The 21,234-nt window shown below is 30.1% G+C and overlaps 1 protein-coding gene across 1 annotated transcript in view; it reads right to left on the bottom strand.

The window, feature by feature from the left end:
- LOC130447619 (receptor-mediated endocytosis protein 6 homolog) overlaps nt 1-21,234 on the bottom strand; it is a 28,771-nt gene that overhangs the window by 1,440 nt on the left and 6,097 nt on the right. Inside the window, exons 8-16 of the mRNA XM_056784539.1 lie at nt 15,692-16,042; nt 14,976-15,616; nt 14,700-14,913; nt 11,888-12,136; nt 11,580-11,819; nt 10,658-10,863; nt 9,398-9,651; nt 918-1,129; nt 746-860 (exon numbers count right to left, since the gene is read on the bottom strand). Of these exons, the coding sequence (XP_056640517.1) occupies nt 746-860; nt 918-1,129; nt 9,398-9,651; nt 10,658-10,863; nt 11,580-11,819; nt 11,888-12,136; nt 14,700-14,913; nt 14,976-15,616; nt 15,692-16,042 (2,482 nt within the window). The remainder of the gene's footprint in view (nt 1-745; nt 861-917; nt 1,130-9,397; nt 9,652-10,657; nt 10,864-11,579; nt 11,820-11,887; nt 12,137-14,699; nt 14,914-14,975; nt 15,617-15,691; nt 16,043-21,234) is intronic.

Genomic DNA, 21,234 nt, shown 5'->3' with positions numbered 1-21,234 from the left:
ACAAACAGAGGAAGATCTGGAAATGGAAAGAATTTTGCAAGAAAGATTTCACGAAAAAAAGAAATTCAATTTGTCCTACATCGTGTAGGTGAGTATTATGGTCACCATATCCCTCACTATCCCATACCACTGATTCATATATTGATTGTATACAGTATTTTTCCAAGTATACTCACACCTAAAGTTCTGTTATTGAAAGTTTTAGCCAAATTATGCTTCAATTTTGTTATCTAATACAAATTTCACTTCATTATGAAGCATATTTACAGCATGTCGATTGATTTTGTTCAATAAGAAAGAATGGTACAAATGAACTACTCTTCGTTAAGAGCATAGTATTTGATTATTATCATTAACGATGTTCATTTTATTGTACTCTGATGAGAGAACCGAACAAATCCTTCGATCGAAAAGTAAGTATCAAAATATGCATAAACTTTGTTGGGGAGTGTATATATAAATACACATTTAGAATATAGTATATCGTTTTTATAAACTGTTTAATATAAATTACGAAGCATATTTATGGCAGTTACATTGATTTTGTACAATAAGAAAGAATGGTACAAATGAACTACTTTTTGTTAAACGCATAGTATTTGAGTATTATTAATAATTATGTTTGTTTTATTGTATTCTGATGTGCTGTGATGTTATTAAATTTCAATGGAGGAAATAAATAAATAAATATTTTGATTAATAAATAGGTAAGTAGGTTTTGAACGATCCGTGTTGTTTTACTCACCTATCTCTGTCTCTATCGCCATCACCGTTGGGGTAAATAGAGTTTTTATATGTTTTGTTCATGATGAATCTCTCTAAGGTAATCTTCAATGTTTTTTCTCTATTACGAACGATACCTAAAAGTTTATATATATATATATAAAAATTGGTTGTAACGTATCTATGGAATTTACCTTTCCATACGGGACTGCTTTTCATAATCAACAATAATTTGGAATAGAATTTTTGCAAGAAATCACATTTTTCGTCTGCCAAATTGAGCTGTTTGAATTCTTCGCAAAAATCCATCAACATGGATTCTTGTTCTGATAAAAATTCTTTAACGCAAAGTACCGCCAAGTACTTTTCGCATTGATATTTGTCATTAGAAATTTGTTCCTGCAAACTACCAACGAAAAATTCTAATTAATTTCAAATAATCACTCAAAGTGTAACACGTTCGCGTTTTTGAGATACCGAGAGTTAAAGTCACATAACGTAAACTTCTGTAGGTTTAACATCAAGACTCTCACATAAAAAATCATATGGACTAGAATAATCAAAATATTGATTTCATTTTTTGGGTAAATACTCTTAAGGGAGTATTTTATGAGGAAAAAAATCGAGAATATACCAAACATTCGCGTTTTTGAGATACTGAGAGTCAAAGTCACATAACGTAAACTTCTGTAGGTTTAACATCAAGACTCTCACATAAAAAATCATATGGACTAAAATAATCAGAATATTGATTTCATATTTTGGGTAAATACTTTCAAAGGAGTATTTTATGAGAAAAAAAATCGAGAATACATCAAACGTTCGCATTTCTGAGATACCGAGCGTTAAAGTCATATAACGTAACCTTCTGTAGGTTTAAAATCAAGACTCTCACATAAAAAATCATATGGACTAAAATAATCAGAATATTGATTTCATATTTTGGGTAAATACTTTCAAAGGAGTATTTTATGAGAAAAAAAATCGAGAATACATCAAACGTTCGCATTTCTGAGATACCGAGCGTTAAAGTCATATAACGTAACCTTCTGTAGGTTTAAAATCAAGACTCTCACATAAAAAATCATATGGACTAAAATAATCAGAATATTGATTTCATATTTTGGGTAAATACTTTCAAAGGAGTATTTTATGAGAAAAAAAATCGAGAATACATCAAACGTTCGCATTTCTGAGATACCGAGCGTTAAAGTCATATAACGTAACCTTCTGTAGGTTTAAAATCAAGACTCTCACATAAAAAATCATATGGACTAAAATAATCAGAATATTGATTTCATATTTTGGGTAAATACTTTCAAAGGAGTATTTTATGAGAAAAAAAATCGAGAATACATCAAACGTTCGCATTTCTGAGATACCGAGCGTTAAAGTCATATAACGTAACCTTCTGTAGGTTTAAAATCAAGACTCTCACATAAAAAATCATATGGACTAAAATAATCAGAATATTGATTTCATATTTTGGGTAAATACTTTCAAAGGAGTATTTTATGAGAAAAAAAATCGAGAATACATCAAACGTTCGCATTTCTGAGATACCGAGCGTTAAAGTCATATAACGTAACCTTCTGTAGGTTTAAAATCAAGACTCTCACATAAAAAATCATATGGACTAAAATAATCAGAATATTGATTTCATATTTTGGGTAAATACTTTCAAAGGAGTATTTTATGAGAAAAAAAATCGAGAATACATCAAACGTTCGCATTTCTGAGATACCGAGCGTTAAAGTCATATAACGTAACCTTCTGTAGGTTTAAAATCAAGACTCTCACATAAAAAATCATATGGACTAAAATAATCAGAATATTGATTTCATATTTTGGGTAAATACTTTCAAAGGAGTATTTTATGAGAAAAAAAATCGAGAATACATCAAACGTTCGCATTTCTGAGATACCGAGCGTTAAAGTCATATAACGTAACCTTCTGTAGGTTTAAAATCAAGACTCTCACATAAAAAATCATATGGACTAAAATAATCAGAATATTGATTTCATATTTTGGGTAAATACTTTCAAAGGAGTATTTTATGAGAAAAAAAATCGAGAATACATCAAACGTTCGCATTTCTGAGATACCGAGCGTTAAAGTCATATAACGTAACCTTCTGTAGGTTTAAAATCAAGACTCTCACATAAAAAATCATATGGACTAAAATAATCAGAATATTGATTTCATATTTTGGGTAAATACTTTCAAAGGAGTATTTTATGAGAAAAAAAATCGAGAATATACCAAACATTCGCGTTTTTGAGATACTGAGAGTCAAAGTCACATAACGTAAACTTCTGTAGGTTTAAAATCAAGACTCTCACATAAAAAATCATATGGACTAAAATAATCAGAATATTGATTTCATATTTTGGGTAAATACTTTCAAAGGAGTATTTTATGAGAAAAAAAATCGAGAATACATCAAACGTTCGCATTTCTGAGATACCGAGCGTTAAAGTCATATAACGTAACCTTCTGTAGGTTTAAAATCAAGACTCTCACATAAAAAATCATATGGACTAAAATAATCAGAATATTGATTTCATATTTTGGGTAAATACTTTCAAAGGAGTATTTTATGAGAAAAAAAATCGAGAATACATCAAACGTTCGCATTTCTGAGATACCGAGCGTTAAAGTCATATAACGTAACCTTCTGTAGGTTTAAAATCAAGACTCTCACATAAAAAATCATATGGACTAAAATAATCAGAATATTGATTTCATATTTTGGGTAAATACTTTCAAAGGAGTATTTTATGAGAAAAAAAATCGAGAATACATCAAACGTTCGCATTTCTGAGATACCGAGCGTTAAAGTCATATAACGTAACCTTCTGTAGGTTTAAAATCAAGACTCTCACATAAAAAATCATATGGACTAAAATAATCAGAATATTGATTTCATATTTTGGGTAAATACTTTCAAAGGAGTATTTTATGAGAAAAAAAATCGAGAATACATCAAACGTTCGCATTTCTGAGATACCGAGCGTTAAAGTCATATAACGTAACCTTCTGTAGGTTTAAAATCAAGACTCTCACATAAAAAATCATATGGACTAAAATAATCAGAATATTGATTTCATATTTTGGGTAAATACTTTCAAAGGAGTATTTTATGAGAAAAAAAATCGAGAATACATCAAACGTTCGCATTTCTGAGATACCGAGCGTTAAAGTCATATAACGTAACCTTCTGTAGGTTTAAAATCAAGACTCTCACATAAAAAATCATATGGACTAAAATAATCAGAATATTGATTTCATATTTTGGGTAAATACTTTCAAAGGAGTATTTTATGAGAAAAAAAATCGAGAATACATCAAACGTTCGCATTTCTGAGATACCGAGCGTTAAAGTCATATAACGTAACCTTCTGTAGGTTTAAAATCAAGACTCTCACATAAAAAATCATATGGACTAAAATAATCAGAATATTGATTTCATATTTTGGGTAAATACTTTCAAAGGAGTATTTTATGAGAAAAAAAATCGAGAATACATCAAACGTTCGCATTTCTGAGATACCGAGCGTTAAAGTCATATAACGTAACCTTCTGTAGGTTTAAAATCAAGACTCTCACATAAAAAATCATATGGACTAAAATAATCAGAATATTGATTTCATATTTTGGGTAAATACTTTCAAAGGAGTATTTTATGAGAAAAAAAATCGAGAATACATCAAACGTTCGCATTTCTGAGATACCGAGCGTTAAAGTCATATAACGTAACCTTCTGTAGGTTTAAAATCAAGACTCTCACATAAAAAATCATATGGACTAAAATAATCAGAATATTGATTTCATATTTTGGGTAAATACTTTCAAAGGAGTATTTTATGAGAAAAAAAATCGAGAATACATCAAACGTTCGCATTTCTGAGATACCGAGCGTTAAAGTCATATAACGTAACCTTCTGTAGGTTTAAAATCAAGACTCTCACATAAAAAATCATATGGACTAAAATAATCAGAATATTGATTTCATATTTTGGGTAAATACTTTCAAAGGAGTATTTTATGAGAAAAAAAATCGAGAATACATCAAACGTTCGCATTTCTGAGATACCGAGCGTTAAAGTCATATAACGTAACCTTCTGTAGGTTTAAAATCAAGACTCTCACATAAAAAATCATATGGACTAAAATAATCAGAATATTGATTTCATATTTTGGGTAAATACTTTCAAAGGAGTATTTTATGAGAAAAAAAATCGAGAATACATCAAACGTTCGCATTTCTGAGATACCGAGCGTTAAAGTCATATAACGTAACCTTCTGTAGGTTTAAAATCAAGACTCTCACATAAAAAATCATATGGACTAAAATAATCAGAATATTGATTTCATATTTTGGGTAAATACTTTCAAAGGAGTATTTTATGAGAAAAAAAATCGAGAATACATCAAACGTTCGCATTTCTGAGATACCGAGCGTTAAAGTCATATAACGTAACCTTCTGTAGGTTTAAAATCAAGACTCTCACATAAAAAATCATATGGACTAAAATAATCAGAATATTGATTTCATATTTTGGGTAAATACTTTCAAAGGAGTATTTTATGAGAAAAAAAATCGAGAATACATCAAACGTTCGCATTTCTGAGATACCGAGCGTTAAAGTCATATAACGTAACCTTCTGTAGGTTTAAAATCAAGACTCTCACATAAAAAATCATATGGACTAAAATAATCAGAATATTGATTTCATATTTTGGGTAAATACTTTCAAAGGAGTATTTTATGAGAAAAAAAATCGAGAATACATCAAACGTTCGCATTTCTGAGATACCGAGCGTTAAAGTCATATAACGTAACCTTCTGTAGGTTTAAAATCAAGACTCTCACATAAAAAATCATATGGACTAAAATAATCAGAATATTGATTTCATATTTTGGGTAAATACTTTCAAAGGAGTATTTTATGAGAAAAAAAATCGAGAATACATCAAACGTTCGCATTTCTGAGATACCGAGCGTTAAAGTCATATAACGTAACCTTCTGTAGGTTTAAAATCAAGACTCTCACATAAAAAATCATATGGACTAAAATAATCAGAATATTGATTTCATATTTTGGGTAAATACTTTCAAAGGAGTATTTTATGAGAAAAAAAATCGAGAATACATCAAACGTTCGCATTTCTGAGATACCGAGCGTTAAAGTCATATAACGTAACCTTCTGTAGGTTTAAAATCAAGACTCTCACATAAAAAATCATATGGACTAAAATAATCAGAATATTGATTTCATATTTTGGGTAAATACTTTCAAAGGAGTATTTTATGAGAAAAAAAATGGAGAATACATCAAACGTTTGCATTTCTGAGATACCGAGCGTTAAAGTCATATAACGTAACCTTCTGTAGGTTTAAAATCAAGACTCTCACATAAAAAATCATATGGACTAAAATAATCAGAATATTGATTTCATATTTTGGGTAAATACTTTCAAAGGAGTATTTTATGAGAAAAAAAATCGAGAATATACCAAACATTCGCGTTTTTGAGATACTGAGAGTCAAAGTCACATAACGTAAACTTCTGTAGGTTTAACATCAAGACTCTCACATAAAAAATCATATAGACCAGAATAATCAAAATATTGATTTCATTTTTTGGGTAAATACTCTTAAGGGAGTATTTTATGAGGAAAAAAATCGAGAATATACCAAACGTTCGCGTTTTTGAGATACTGAGAGTCAAAGTCATATAACGTAAACTTCTGTAGGTTTAAAATCAAGACTCTCACATAACAAATCATATGGACTAGAATAATCAGAATATTGATTTCATATTTTGGGTAAATACTTTCAAAGGAGTATTTTATGAGAAAAAAAATCGAGAATACATCAAACGTTCGCATTTCTGAGATACCGAGCGTTAAAGTCATATAACGTAACCTTCTGTAGGTTTAAAATCAAGACTCTCACATAAAAAATCATATGGACTAAAATAATCAGAATATTGATTTCATATTTTGGGTAAATACTTTCAAAGGAGTATTTTATGAGAAAAAAAATCGAGAATATACCAAACGTTCGCGTTTTTGAGATACTGAGAGTCAAAGTCATATAACGTAAACTTCTGTAGGTTTAAAATCAAGACTCTCACATAACAAATCATATGGACTAAAATAATCAGAATATTGATTTCATATTTTGGGTAAATACTTTCAAAGGAGTATTTTATGAGAAAAAAAATCGAGAATACATCAAACGTTCGCATTTCTGAGATACCGAGCGTTAAAGTCATATAACGTAACCTTCTGTAGGTTTAAAATCAAGACTCTCACATAAAAAATCATATGGACTAAAATAATCAGAATATTGATTTCATATTTTGGGTAAATACTTTCAAAGGAGTATTTTATGAGAAAAAAAATCGAGAATACATCAAACGTTCGCATTTCTGAGATACCGAGCGTTAAAGTCATATAACGTAACCTTCTGTAGGTTTAAAATCAAGACTCTCACATAAAAAATCATATGGACTAAAATAATCAGAATATTGATTTCATATTTTGGGTAAATACTTTCAAAGGAGTATTTTATGAGAAAAAAAATCGAGAATACATCAAACGTTCGCATTTCTGAGATACCGAGCGTTAAAGTCATATAACGTAACCTTCTGTAGGTTTAAAATCAAGACTCTCACATAAAAAATCATATGGACTAAAATAATCAGAATATTGATTTCATATTTTGGGTAAATACTTTCAAAGGAGTATTTTATGAGAAAAAAAATCGAGAATACATCAAACGTTCGCATTTCTGAGATACCGAGCGTTAAAGTCATATAACGTAACCTTCTGTAGGTTTAAAATCAAGACTCTCACATAAAAAATCATATGGACTAAAATAATCAGAATATTGATTTCATATTTTGGGTAAATACTTTCAAAGGAGTATTTTATGAGAAAAAAAATCGAGAATACATCAAACGTTCGCATTTCTGAGATACCGAGCGTTAAAGTCATATAACGTAACCTTCTGTAGGTTTAAAATCAAGACTCTCACATAAAAAATCATATGGACTAAAATAATCAGAATATTGATTTCATATTTTGGGTAAATACTTTCAAAGGAGTATTTTATGAGAAAAAAAATCGAGAATACATCAAACGTTCGCATTTCTGAGATACCGAGCGTTAAAGTCATATAACGTAACCTTCTGTAGGTTTAAAATCAAGACTCTCACATAAAAAATCATATGGACTAAAATAATCAGAATATTGATTTCATATTTTGGGTAAATACTTTCAAAGGAGTATTTTATGAGAAAAAAAATCGAGAATACATCAAACGTTCGCATTTCTGAGATACCGAGCGTTAAAGTCATATAACGTAACCTTCTGTAGGTTTAAAATCAAGACTCTCACATAAAAAATCATATGGACTAAAATAATCAGAATATTGATTTCATATTTTGGGTAAATACTTTCAAAGGAGTATTTTATGAGAAAAAAAATCGAGAATACATCAAACGTTCGCATTTCTGAGATACCGAGCGTTAAAGTCATATAACGTAACCTTCTGTAGGTTTAAAATCAAGACTCTCACATAAAAAATCATATGGACTAAAATAATCAGAATATTGATTTCATATTTTGGGTAAATACTTTCAAAGGAGTATTTTATGAGAAAAAAAATCGAGAATATACCAAACATTCGCGTTTTTGAGATACTGAGAGTCAAAGTCACATAACGTAAACTTCTGTAGGTTTAACATCAAGACTCTCACATAAAAAATCATATAGACCAGAATAATCAAAATATTGATTTCATTTTTTGGGTAAATACTCTTAAGGGAGTATTTTATGAGGAAAAAAATCGAGAATATACCAAACGTTCGCGTTTTTGAGATACTGAGAGTCAAAGTCATATAACGTAAACTTCTGTAGGTTTAAAATCAAGACTCTCACATAACAAATCATATGGACTAGAATAATCAGAATATTGATTTCATATTTTGGGTAAATACTCTCAAAGGAGTATTTTATGAGGAAAAAAATCGATAATATACCAAACATTCGCGTTTTTGAGATACTGAGAGTCAAAGTCATATAACGTAACCTTCTGTAGGTTTAAAATCAAGACTCTCACATAACAAATCATATGGACTAGAATAATCAGAATATTGATTTCATATTTTGGGTAAATACTCTTAAGGGAGTATTTTATGAGGAAAAAAATCGAGAATATACCAAACGTTCGCGTTTTTGAGATACTGAGAGTCAAAGTCATATAACGTAAACTTCTGTAGGTTTAAAATCAAGACTCTCACATAACAAATCATATGGACTAGAATAATCAAAATATTGATTTCATTTTTTAGGTAAATACTCTTAAAGGAGTATTTTATGAGGAAAAAAATCGAGAATACATCAAACGTTCGCATTTCTGAGATACCGAGCGTTAAACTCATATAATGTAAACTTCTGTAGGTTTAAAATCAAGACTCTCACATAAAAAATCATATAGACTAAAATAATCAAAATATTGATTTCATTTTTTGGGTAAATACTCTTAAGGGAGTATTTTATGAGGAAAAAAATCGAGAATATACCAAACGTTCGCGTTTCTGAGATACCGAGCGTTAAAGTGCAATTATTAAAATTACAAACAACTTAAATGTGTCTTGCCTGTTTAAATAACTTTCACAAAATAGTAATTCTTGTTTCGATATAATGAGATATTTGATATAAGTTGATCTCAAAGCTACATCTTCCCGCATAGAACTCAATAATTTAAGGCATGTTTCATCGTTTAATAAATTAATACATCTTATTGCCTCAGATATTCTCGCGACATCTGACCATTCCCTCAGTCTTCTGGCTTTCCCCAATTCCAATCTTAACATCGTCTCTATTTTATTCTTAATACTAAAAGGATTATTCTGAAAACAAGAAAGAACTTTTTTATATAAAATTATAACAAATACATTGGTATTCGGTAGCTTGGAAATATATTAGAAATAGTACACTTTGGTGTTTTAATTTTGCCACAATCCCACTACGAAAACGCTGTGATACAAATAATAAATTTTTGCAACTTCTTTTCTGCTTACATTAAAAAGAAAGTTTAAAATGTTGATTGATAATTGATAATTTTTAATATTTAGTGTTTTTCTCTGAAGAAATTTTTAAAAAATGTTACTAAATTGATGGATTTTTATGTTTATTTATAAAATAGTGAAAAGGGAACAAGAAAATAGGAAATGGAAGATTCTTCGTTGATTTCTGGTATATTTTGGGATAATTTTACAAATTTATGAGAAAAATTGGTTTTTCAATCTTCGTATTTGTTTTCGTACCTCAATTTATATGTCTGAGTTGAGGAAATTTGAGAATAACAACACCCAAAAAGGAGAATCCAAAACAAAGTAATAAGAAGTTTCCCTTTTCACAATATAATTTGAAAAATTTTAGAAAAACCTCAAAAAAGTGATAAATTTTACTGATTTTCCTTTTCCACATTTCTATTTGTTTTCGTACCACACTGTATATGTCTGAGTCGAGGAAATTTGTATATAAACTTGATAAAATGATTTTTCATCAAAAAAATTGAGAAAAACATTACCAAAAAAGGAAGAAATCCAAAAGAAAGGAATTGAAAGGTTTCCTTTTCGGAATATAATTTCAAGAATATCAGAAAAAGCTCATAAAAGCGATAAAGTTCCTCAATATTTCACCAAATTTTCTTCCCATATTAATTCTTTCGTCAATTCCAAGGAATTTTTGGAAAAACTTTAATAAAAAATCAAAAAACTAATGAACAGGATAATTTCTGATATTTTCTTCCACGTTTAGCATTTGGGTTGTTATCAAAACATTCAATAACCGAATTTTTCCACCAATTTTCTCATTTTAATAAATAAAACGATAGAAAAAAACAAAACTTACTTTGAAATAATGAGGAATTTCCCAAGTATTACTTAAAACTAAACGTAATTTATTTTTAATGTCATTAAACGTATTCACTTCTTCGCTATTGCTTCTATACACATGTTTTCCCTTTAAAGATTTACTCGAATCACAGATATCTTTTATAATTTTATTTTCCACGAAGGGTTTCGTTCGATATTTAGCCAATATGTCATCGGATACTTCTAAAACACAAACGAATACAAAATTAGAAATAAACATTGACAGTTTACGTATAATCTACAAAAAAAAATTAAATCGATGATGATAAACAGAAAGAAGAAGATAAAATTGGAAAAATCAAATATAGAATTGATCAAAAACTTCAAAAACCTTGGTACGATACTAAAAGCTTGGAATAAGAGGTAAACGGAAGAAATGGAACAGCTCGGATACACAGTTTCTAGCCAAAAAGGAAACACCGAAACAAATAAAAACAAAAATATATAAGAAGAAAGTAGCCATATACATATTGACATACGAATCGGAGACATGGACCCTCAATAAAGGTCAAAATTCATTAGCAACATGCCACGCCACGCCACGCCACGTGGGAAGATTCAAAACTCACAAATAAATGGAAAAACATATGCTCATATATTTGACATGTGGCGTGGGGTGGCGTGTTGTGTTACTAGTGGGTAATACCATAAGAAAAAAATTGAATCTAAAAAGAAACCGAAACAAAATCGAATAAGATGATTTTGTCAAGTTATGAGAATGAAAATGGCAGGCAAAAAACGAAGAATAAGATGGCGGGAAATGAAACAAAAGACATAAGATAGAAAAGGATGGAAACTGAAGTGGAAAGGGGAGCCTGCGTAATAACACAACTTCAACGACATCCGAAATAGTAAAAAAGTATCAGGATTAAGTAAATAAAATAGAAATTGTTAATTACCTGTGTTATTTTCTACTTTTCCTCCGATTTTCCCGACATATTCATCGGTTTCTAATCGAAATTCATCTTGATTCCGTATACATTTTCCTCTCCTACTTTTAAAACCCATCCTCAACTTTCCGAAAAATCCACCTCGTTTCGATCTACCCTCATGGTCTAATCCTTTATCGGCGCTCATATCGAAACTGATACTTTTCGGTATCGCCCCCGTAGACACCGAGGGTTTCAATCCTCTACCGGCTGCAATATTAAGAAAATCATAACCTAACTTATTAAAATCAAAAAAAATGTTGGAAAACAAACAGTACCTGCTGCTTTTTTTCCTATACTCATAACCGATAGTTCGCTGGTACTTTCCGAAGGTGTTAGAGTAACATTTAAACTACTACCGGAACTGTTTAACCACTGTTTACTTTCCCATTGCTCGGAGGTATTTTTATTTTCGAAACTGTGGCTACTCGAACCGCTGGAACTCGAATTTAAACTGCAATTACTCAGAAGGATCTCGTTGGGACGGTTATGGTGATTCTTTTCGGGTTCTGCTACCCCACTCGGACCTGAACAAGACATTTTTTATAATTGCGAAGAAATAAATTATGACAATGTTCAATCCAGACATTCGCCCCATTAAAAATAACCAAAAATCAATGTTTAGACACCCCGCGGGTTAGTGGGGAATCAAGAACAGTTATCCCACTAAAAAATACTAAAAACCCATTAAAAATCATCAAAAATTAATTTCTATTGATCTCAAGGGTTAATGGGAAATCCATTATTAGAGTTAATGGGAAAACAGTGTCAGTTTCCCCACTAAAAATTACCAAAAAACAATATTTACAAACCTCATGGATTAGTGGGGAATAGGGGACAGTTACCCCACTAAATATTATCAAAAACCAATGTTTAGAGACCTTATGGGTTAGTGGGGAATCAAGAACAGTTATCCCACTAAAAAATACTAAAAACCCATTAAAAATCATCAAAAATTAATTTCTATTGATCTCAAGGGTTAATGGGAAATCCATTATTAGAGTTAATGGGAAAACAGTGTCAGTTTCCCCACTAAAAATTACCAAAAACAATATTTACAAACCTCATGGATTAGTGGGGAATAGGGGACAGTTACCCCACTAAATATTATCAAAAACCAATGTTTAGAGACCTTATGGGTTAGTGGGGGATCAAGAACAGTTTCCCCACTAAAAAATACTAAAAATCCATTAAAAATCATCAAAAATTAATTTCTATTGATCTCAAGGGTCAATGGGAAATCCAATATTAGAGTTAAAGGGAAAACAGTGTCAGTTTCCCCACTAAAAATTACCAAAAAACAATATTTACAAACCTCATGGATTAGTGGGGAATAGGGGACAGTTATCCCACTAAATATTATCAAAAACCAATGTTTAGAGACCTTATGGGTTAGTGGGGGATCAAGAACAGTTACCCCACTAAAAAATACTAAAAATCCATTAAAAATCATCAAAAATTAATTTTTATTGATCTCAAGGGTCAATGGGAAATCCAATATTAGAGTTAATGGGAAAACAGTGTCAGTTTCCCCACTAAAAATTACCAAAAAACAATATTTACAAACCTCATGGATTGGTGGGGAATAGGGGACAGTTACCCCACTAAATATTATCAAAAACCAATGTTTAGAGACCTTATGGGTTAGTGGGGGATCAAGAACAGTTATCCCACTAAAAAATACTAAAAACCCATTAAAAATCATCAAAAATTAATTTCTATTGATCTCAAGGGTTAATGGGAAATCCATTATTAGAGTTAATGGGAAAACAGTGTCAGTTTCCCCACTAAAAATTACCAAAAAACAATATTTACAAACCTCATGGATTAGTGGGGAATAGGGGACAGTTACCCCACTAAATATTATCAAAAACCAATGTTTAGAGACCTTATGGGTTAGTGGGGGATCAAGAACAGTTTCCCCACTAAAAAATACTAAAAATCCATTAAAAATCATCAAAAATTAATTTCTATTGATCTCAAGGGTCAATGGGAAATCCAATATTAGAGTTAAAGGGAAAACAGTGTCAGTTTCCCCACTAAAAATTACCAAAAAACAATATTTACAAACCTCATGGATTAGTGGGGAATAGGGGACAGTTACCCCACTAAATATTATCAAAAACCAATGTTTAGAGACCTTCTGGGTTAGTGGGGGATCAAGAACAGTTACCCCACTAAAAAATACTAAAAATCCATTAAAAATCATCAAAAATTAATTTCTATTGATCTCAAGGGTCAATGGGAAATCCAATATTAGAGTTAATGGGAAAACAGTGTCAGTTTCCCCACTAAAAATTACTTAAAATCAATGTTTAAACACTTCATGGGTTAATTGGAAATCAAGGACAGTCTTTCCACGGAAAATTATCACAAACCAATGTTTAGAGACCTCATGAGATAATGGGAGATCGAATATTTGAGTTAATGGTAAAACAGTGTCAGTTTCCCAACTAAAAATTACTTAAAATCAATGTTTAAACACCTGATAGATTAGTGGGGAGTCGAGGACAGTGACTTCACTGAATATTATCCAAAAACCAATGTTTGGACACTTCATGGGTTAGCGGAGACTCAGAGACTGTTGCCCAATTGAAAATTACCAAAGACCTCATAGATCCCGGACGGTTACCCCACTAAATATTATCAAAAACCAATATTTAGAGACCTTCTGGGTTAGAGGGGAATCAAGAATAGTTACCCTACTACAAAGTATTAAAAACCCATTAAAAATTATCAAAAATTAATTTCCATCGATCTCAAGGGTTAATGGGGAAACAGTGTCAGTTTCCCCACTAAAAATTACTTAAAATCAATGTTTAAACACCTGATAGGTTAGCGGGGAATCAAGAACAGTGGCCCCATTGAAAATTACCAAAGACCTCATAGATCCCGGACAGTTACCCCACTAAATATTACCAAAAACCGATGTTTAAAGATCTCGAGGGTTAGTGGGGGAGCAGGGACAGTTGCCCCATTGAAGATTACCAAAGATCCATGTTTAAATACTTTGTTATATAATTTCTTGCGATTTGGATATTGGGGATTCGAACGATTCCAATCTGATTTATTAAACGATCGAAATCTTACCGGCCAAGTTGTTCAATTCAGTATCTTTGGCAATCGAACCATTTTTTATAACCGTAGGTTTGAATATCGATGCCTTAATCTCGCCATTTTCAGTTAACGATTCGGATTGTTCGAATGTTAAAGCCTTAAATACCCTATTGGCGTTATTATCGGTTTGTTCCTGATACAATTTCCTATTAATCCGATCGTTCTTAAACTCGATCTTATTATAATCCTAAAAACAACGAAAAATAAAATGAATTAAATCGAAAATCGAAAAATTTCAATAGCAAATACCTGAAAATTCGTCACCGTCGAAACGTACTTATTTCTAGTACCGTTAACGGAACAATGACCGTTGGAAGGCGGTAAGAAACTCATATTTTGAACAGCGACGTTCGATACGTAATTCTGATTAGACGAAATCGGAACGAACGAATTAGAACAAGAGGACAATCTTCTGCTCGAACAAGCGTTATCGTCGGTTTCCGATCTGGTATCGTCCGATTGGGCGACGCTGACGGAATCGTCGTTATCGATTTCCGTCAATCTTTCCGTATCGGAGGTCATAACGTCCGTCGACCAAGCGCTTTCGCTCTGAGTTTCCGACAAATCCAAATTGTTCGGCACAACTTCGACCAATTGCGACGACGATTGTCTACTTTCGCTCGTATCTAGCGTTTCGTTATCCGAAGCTAGAACGTCGGTGCTCCACGTTTCCGATATTATCGATATAGTTTCGTCGCCTTCCAGAAGTTTTTTTATTTCGAATTTGCAAAATTTGTCGTCTATTTCCGATCTAATTTGCCTGTTCAAATTTAAATTAGCCTGCGGTTGGGCGACGTCCGCTTGTCGCGGTTCGGCCAACGCCCTATCGTCGTTATCGCACACTTGAGAACTCGGCGTGTCTCTCCCCGATATATTCGGCGTACCTCGACCTACAAATACACCTCGATACAATCTAATCGATGTATTAATATATATATATATATATATTTTTTTTAATTTTTCACCTGAAACGTTCGCCGATATCATATCGGAAAGATTGTCGTTCTGATCTTCGTTTTCCAATTCGATGCTACTATCCACCGAATGGTTGCTGGCCGCTTCCGAAATGGCTTCCAAATTATCCGAAGTATTGCCGATGGATCCTTCGTCGTGGAAAGTGAAAGATTGTTTTAAATCGGTATTTTGCGGCGGAGTTTCCGGCATAACGACCGATATATCACCGTTTTTAATCGGTATACTGGCTTCGAGTATTTTTTCCTCGGATACCAGACCTATCGGATCGGAATGCGCTTGATCGATTGGAAAAACTAGGACCACGTTATGATTGCTGTGGTTACTATGATTCCTGGGAGAATCTGGAAAAAGTACGATTAAATATATCATGTTACAGTTGAACTACTACATTTTCTTGATGGTATTATAACTTTAAATCATGTTACAGTTGAACTACTACATTTTCTTCATGGTATAATAACTTTAAATCATGTCACAGTTGAACTACTACATTTTCTTGATGGTATTATAACTATAAATCATGTTACAGTTGAACTACTACATTTTCTTGATGGTATTATAACTTTAAATCATGTTACAGTTGAACTACTACATTTTCTTGATGGTATTATAACTTTAAATCATGTTACAGTTGAACTACTACATTTTCTTCATGGTATAATAACTTTAAATCATGTCACAGTTGAACTACTACATTTTCTTGATGGTATTATAACTATAAATCATGTTACAGTTGAACTGCTACATTTTCTTGATGGTATTATAACTTTAAATCATGTTACAGTTGAACTACTACATTTTCTTCATGGTATAATAACTTTAAATCATGTCACAGTTGAACTACTACATTTTCTTGATGGTATTATAACTATAAATCATGTTACAGTTGAACTACTACATTTTCTTCATGGTATAATAACTTTAAATCATGTCACAGTTGAACTACTACATTTTCTTGATGGTATTATAACTATAAATCATGTTACAGTTGAACTACTACATTTTCTTGATGGTATTATAACTTTAAATCATGTTACAGTTGAACTACTACATTTTCTTGATGGTATTATAACTTTAAATCATGTTACAGTTGAACTACTACATTTTCTTCATGGTATAATAACTTTAAATCATGTCACAGTTGAACTACTACATTTTCTTGATGGTATTATAACTATAAATCATGTTACAGTTGAACTGCTACATTTTCTTGATGGTATTATAACTTTAAATCATGTTACAGTTGAACTACTACATTTTCTTCATGGTATAATAACTTTAAATCATGTCACAGTTGAACTACTACATTTTCTTGATGGTATTATAACTATAAATCATGTTACAGTTGAACTACTACATTTTCTTGATGGTATAATAACTTTAAATCATGTCACAGTTGAACTACTACATTTTCTTGATGGTATTATAACTATAAATCATGTTACAGTTGAACTACTACATTTTCTTGATGGTATTATAACTTTAAATCATGTTACAGTTGAACTACTACATTTTCTTGATGGTATTATAACTATAAATCATGTTACAGTTGAACTACTACATTTTCTTGATGGTATTATAACTTTAAATCATGTTACAGTTGAACTACTACATTTTCTTCATGGTATAATAACTTTAAATCATGTCACAGTTGAACTACTACATTTTCTTGATGGTATTATAACTATAAATCATGTTACAGTTGAACTGCTACATTTTCTTGATGGTATTATAACTTTAAATCATGTTACAGTTGAACTACTACATTTTCTTCATGGTATAATAACTTTAAATCATGTCACAGTTGAACTACTACATTTTCTTGATGGTATTATAACTATAAATCATGTTACAGTTGAACTACTACATTTTCTTCATGGTATAATAACTTTAAATCATGTCACAGTTGAACTACTACATTTTCTTGATGGTATTATAACTATAAATCATGTTACAGTTGAACTACTACATTTTCTTGATGGTATAATAACTATAAATCATGTTACAGTTGAACTACTACATTTTCTTGATGGTATAATAACTATAAATCATGTTACAGTTGAACTACTACATTTTCTTGATGGTATTATAACTTTAAATCATGTTACAGTTGAACTACTACATTTTCTTGATGGTATTATAACTATAAATCATGTTACAGTTGAACTACTACATTTTCTTGATGGTATTATAACTTTAAATCATGTTACAGTTGAACTACTACATTTTCTTCATGGTATAATAACTTTAAATCATGTCACAGTTGAACTACTACATTTTCTTGATGGTATTATAACTATAAATCATGTTACAGTTGAACTACTACATTTTCTTCATGGTATAATAACTTTAAATCATGTCACAGTTGAACTACTACATTTTCTTGATGGTATTATAACTATAAATCATGTTACAGTTGAACTACTACATTTTCTTCATGGTATAATAACTTTAAATCATGTCACAGTTGAACTACTACATTTTCTTGATGGTATTATAACTATAAATCATGTTACAGTTGAACTACTACATTTTCTTGATGGTATTATAACTTTAAATCATGTTACAGTTGAACTACTACATTTTCTTGATGGTATTATAACTATAAATCATGTTACAGTTGAACTACTACATTTTCTTGATGGTATTATAACTTTAAATCATGTTACAGTTGAACTACTACATTTTCTTCATGGTATAATAACTTTAAATCATGTCACAGTTGAACTACTACATTTTCTTGATGGTATTATAACTATAAATCATGTTACAGTTGAACTGCTACATTTTCTTGATGGTATTATAACTTTAAATCATGTTACAGTTGAACTACTACATTTTCTTCATGGTATAATAACTTTAAATCATGTCACAGTTGAACTACTACATTTTCTTGATGGTATTATAACTATAAATCATGTTACAGTTGAACTACTACATTTTCTTCATGGTATAATAACTTTAAATCATGTCACAGTTGAACTACTACATTTTCTTGATGGTATAATAACTTTAAATCATGTCACAGTTGAACTACTACATTTTCTTGATGGTATTATAACTATAAATCATGTTACAGTTGAACTACTACATTTTCTTGATGGTATAATAACTATAAATCATGTTACAGTTGAACTACTACATTTTCTTGATGGTATAATAACTATAAATCATGTTACAGTTGAACTACTACATTTTCTTGATGGTATTATAACTATAAATCATGTTACAGTTGAACTACTACATTTTCTTGATGGTATTATAACTATAAATCATGTTACAGTTGAACTACTACATTTTCTTGATGGTATTATAACTATAAATCATGTTACAGTTGAACTACTACATTTTCTTGATGGTATAATAACTATAAATCATGTTACAGTTGAACTACTACATTTTCTTGATGGTATAATAACTTTAAATCATGTCACAGTTGAACTACTACATTTTCTTGATGGTATTATAACTATAAATCATGTTACAGTTGAACTACTACATTTTCTTGATGGTATAATAACTTTAAATCATGTCACAGTTGAACTACTACATTTTCTTGATGGTATTATAACTATAAATCATGTTACAGTTGAACTACTACATTTTCTTGATGGTATAATAACTATAAATCATGTTACAGTTGAACTACTACATTTTCTTGATGGTATAATAACTATAAATCATGTTACAGTTGAACTACTACATTTTCTTGATGGTATAATAACTTTAAATCATGTCACAGTTGAACTACTACATTTTCTTGATGGTATTATAACTATAAATCATGTTACAGTTGAACTACTACATTTTCTTGATGGTATAATAACTATAAATCATGTTACAGTTGAACTACTACATTTTCTTGATGGTATAATAACTTTAAATCATGTCACAGTTGAACTACTACATTTTCTTGATGGTATTATAACTATAAATCATGTTACAGTTGAACTACTACATTTTCTTGATGGTATAATAACTTTAAATCATGTCACAGTTGAACTACTACATTTTCTTGATGGTATTATAACTATAAATCATGTTACAGTTGAACTACTACATTTTCTTGATGGTATAATAACTATAAATCATGTTACAGTTGAACTACTACATTTTCTTGATGGTATAATAACTATAAATCATGTTACAGTTGAACTACTACATTTTCTTGATGGTATTATAACTTTAAATCATGTTACAGTTGAACTACTACATTTTCTTGATGGTATAATAACTATAAATCATGTTACAGTTGAACTACTACATTTTCTTGATGGTATAATAACTTTAAATCATGTCACAGTTGAACTACTACATTTTCTTGATGGTATAATAACTATAAATCATGTTACAGTTGAACTACTACATTTTCTTGATGGTATTATAACTATAAATCATGTTACAGTTGAACTACTACATTTTCTTGATGGTATTATAACTATAAATCATGTTACAGTTGAACTACTACATTTTCTTGATGGTATAATAACTATAAATCATGTTACAGTTGAACTACTACATTTTCTTGATGGTATAATAACTATAAATCATGTTAAAGTTGAACTACTACATTTTCTTGATGGTATTATAACTATAAATCATGTTACAGTTGAACTACTACATTTTCTTGATGGTATTATAACTTTAAATCATGTCACAGTTGAACTACTACATTTTCTTGATGGTATAATAACTATAAATCATGTTACAGTTGAACTACTACATTTTCTTGATGGTATAATAACTATAAATCATGTTACAGTTGAACTACTACATTTTCTTGATGGTATTATAACTTTAAATCATGTCACAGTTGAACTACTACATTTTCTTGATGGTATTATAACTTTAAATCATGTTACAGTTGAACTACTACATTTTCTTCATGGTATTATAACTTTAAATCATGTCACAGTTGAACTACTACATTTTCTTGATGGTATAATAACTATAAATCATGTTACAGTTGAACTACTACATTTTCTTGATGGTATTATAACTTTAAATCATGTTACAGTTGAACTACTACATTTTCTTGATGGTATTATAACTTTAAATCATGTTACAGTTGAACTACTACATTTTCTTGATGGTATAATAACTATAAATCATGTTACAGTTGAACTACTACATTTTCTTGATGGTATAATAACTATAAATCATGTTACAGTTGAACTACTACATTTTCTTGATGGTATTATAACTTTAAATCATGTTACAGTTGAACTACTACATTTTCTTGATGGTATTATAACTATAAATCATGTTACAGTTGAACTACTACATTTTCTTGATGGTATTATAACTTTAAATCATGTTACAGTTGAACTACTACATTTTCTTGATGGTATTATAACTTTAAATCATGTTACAGTTGAACTACTACATTTTCTTGATGGTATAATAACTATAAATCATGTTACAGTTGAACTACTACATTTTCTTGATGGTATTATAACTTTAAATCATGTTACAGTTGAACTACTACATTTTCTTGATGGTATTATAACTTTAAATCATGTTACAGTTGAAC

The sequence above is a fragment of the Diorhabda sublineata genome, chromosome 8 (genome assembly GCF_026230105.1).
Source record: "Diorhabda sublineata isolate icDioSubl1.1 chromosome 8, icDioSubl1.1, whole genome shotgun sequence".
Taxonomy (NCBI): Eukaryota; Metazoa; Arthropoda; class Insecta; order Coleoptera; family Chrysomelidae; genus Diorhabda; species Diorhabda sublineata.
Note: the sequence above shows the minus strand (reverse complement) of the source record. Positions and strands in the feature narration are given on the sequence as shown.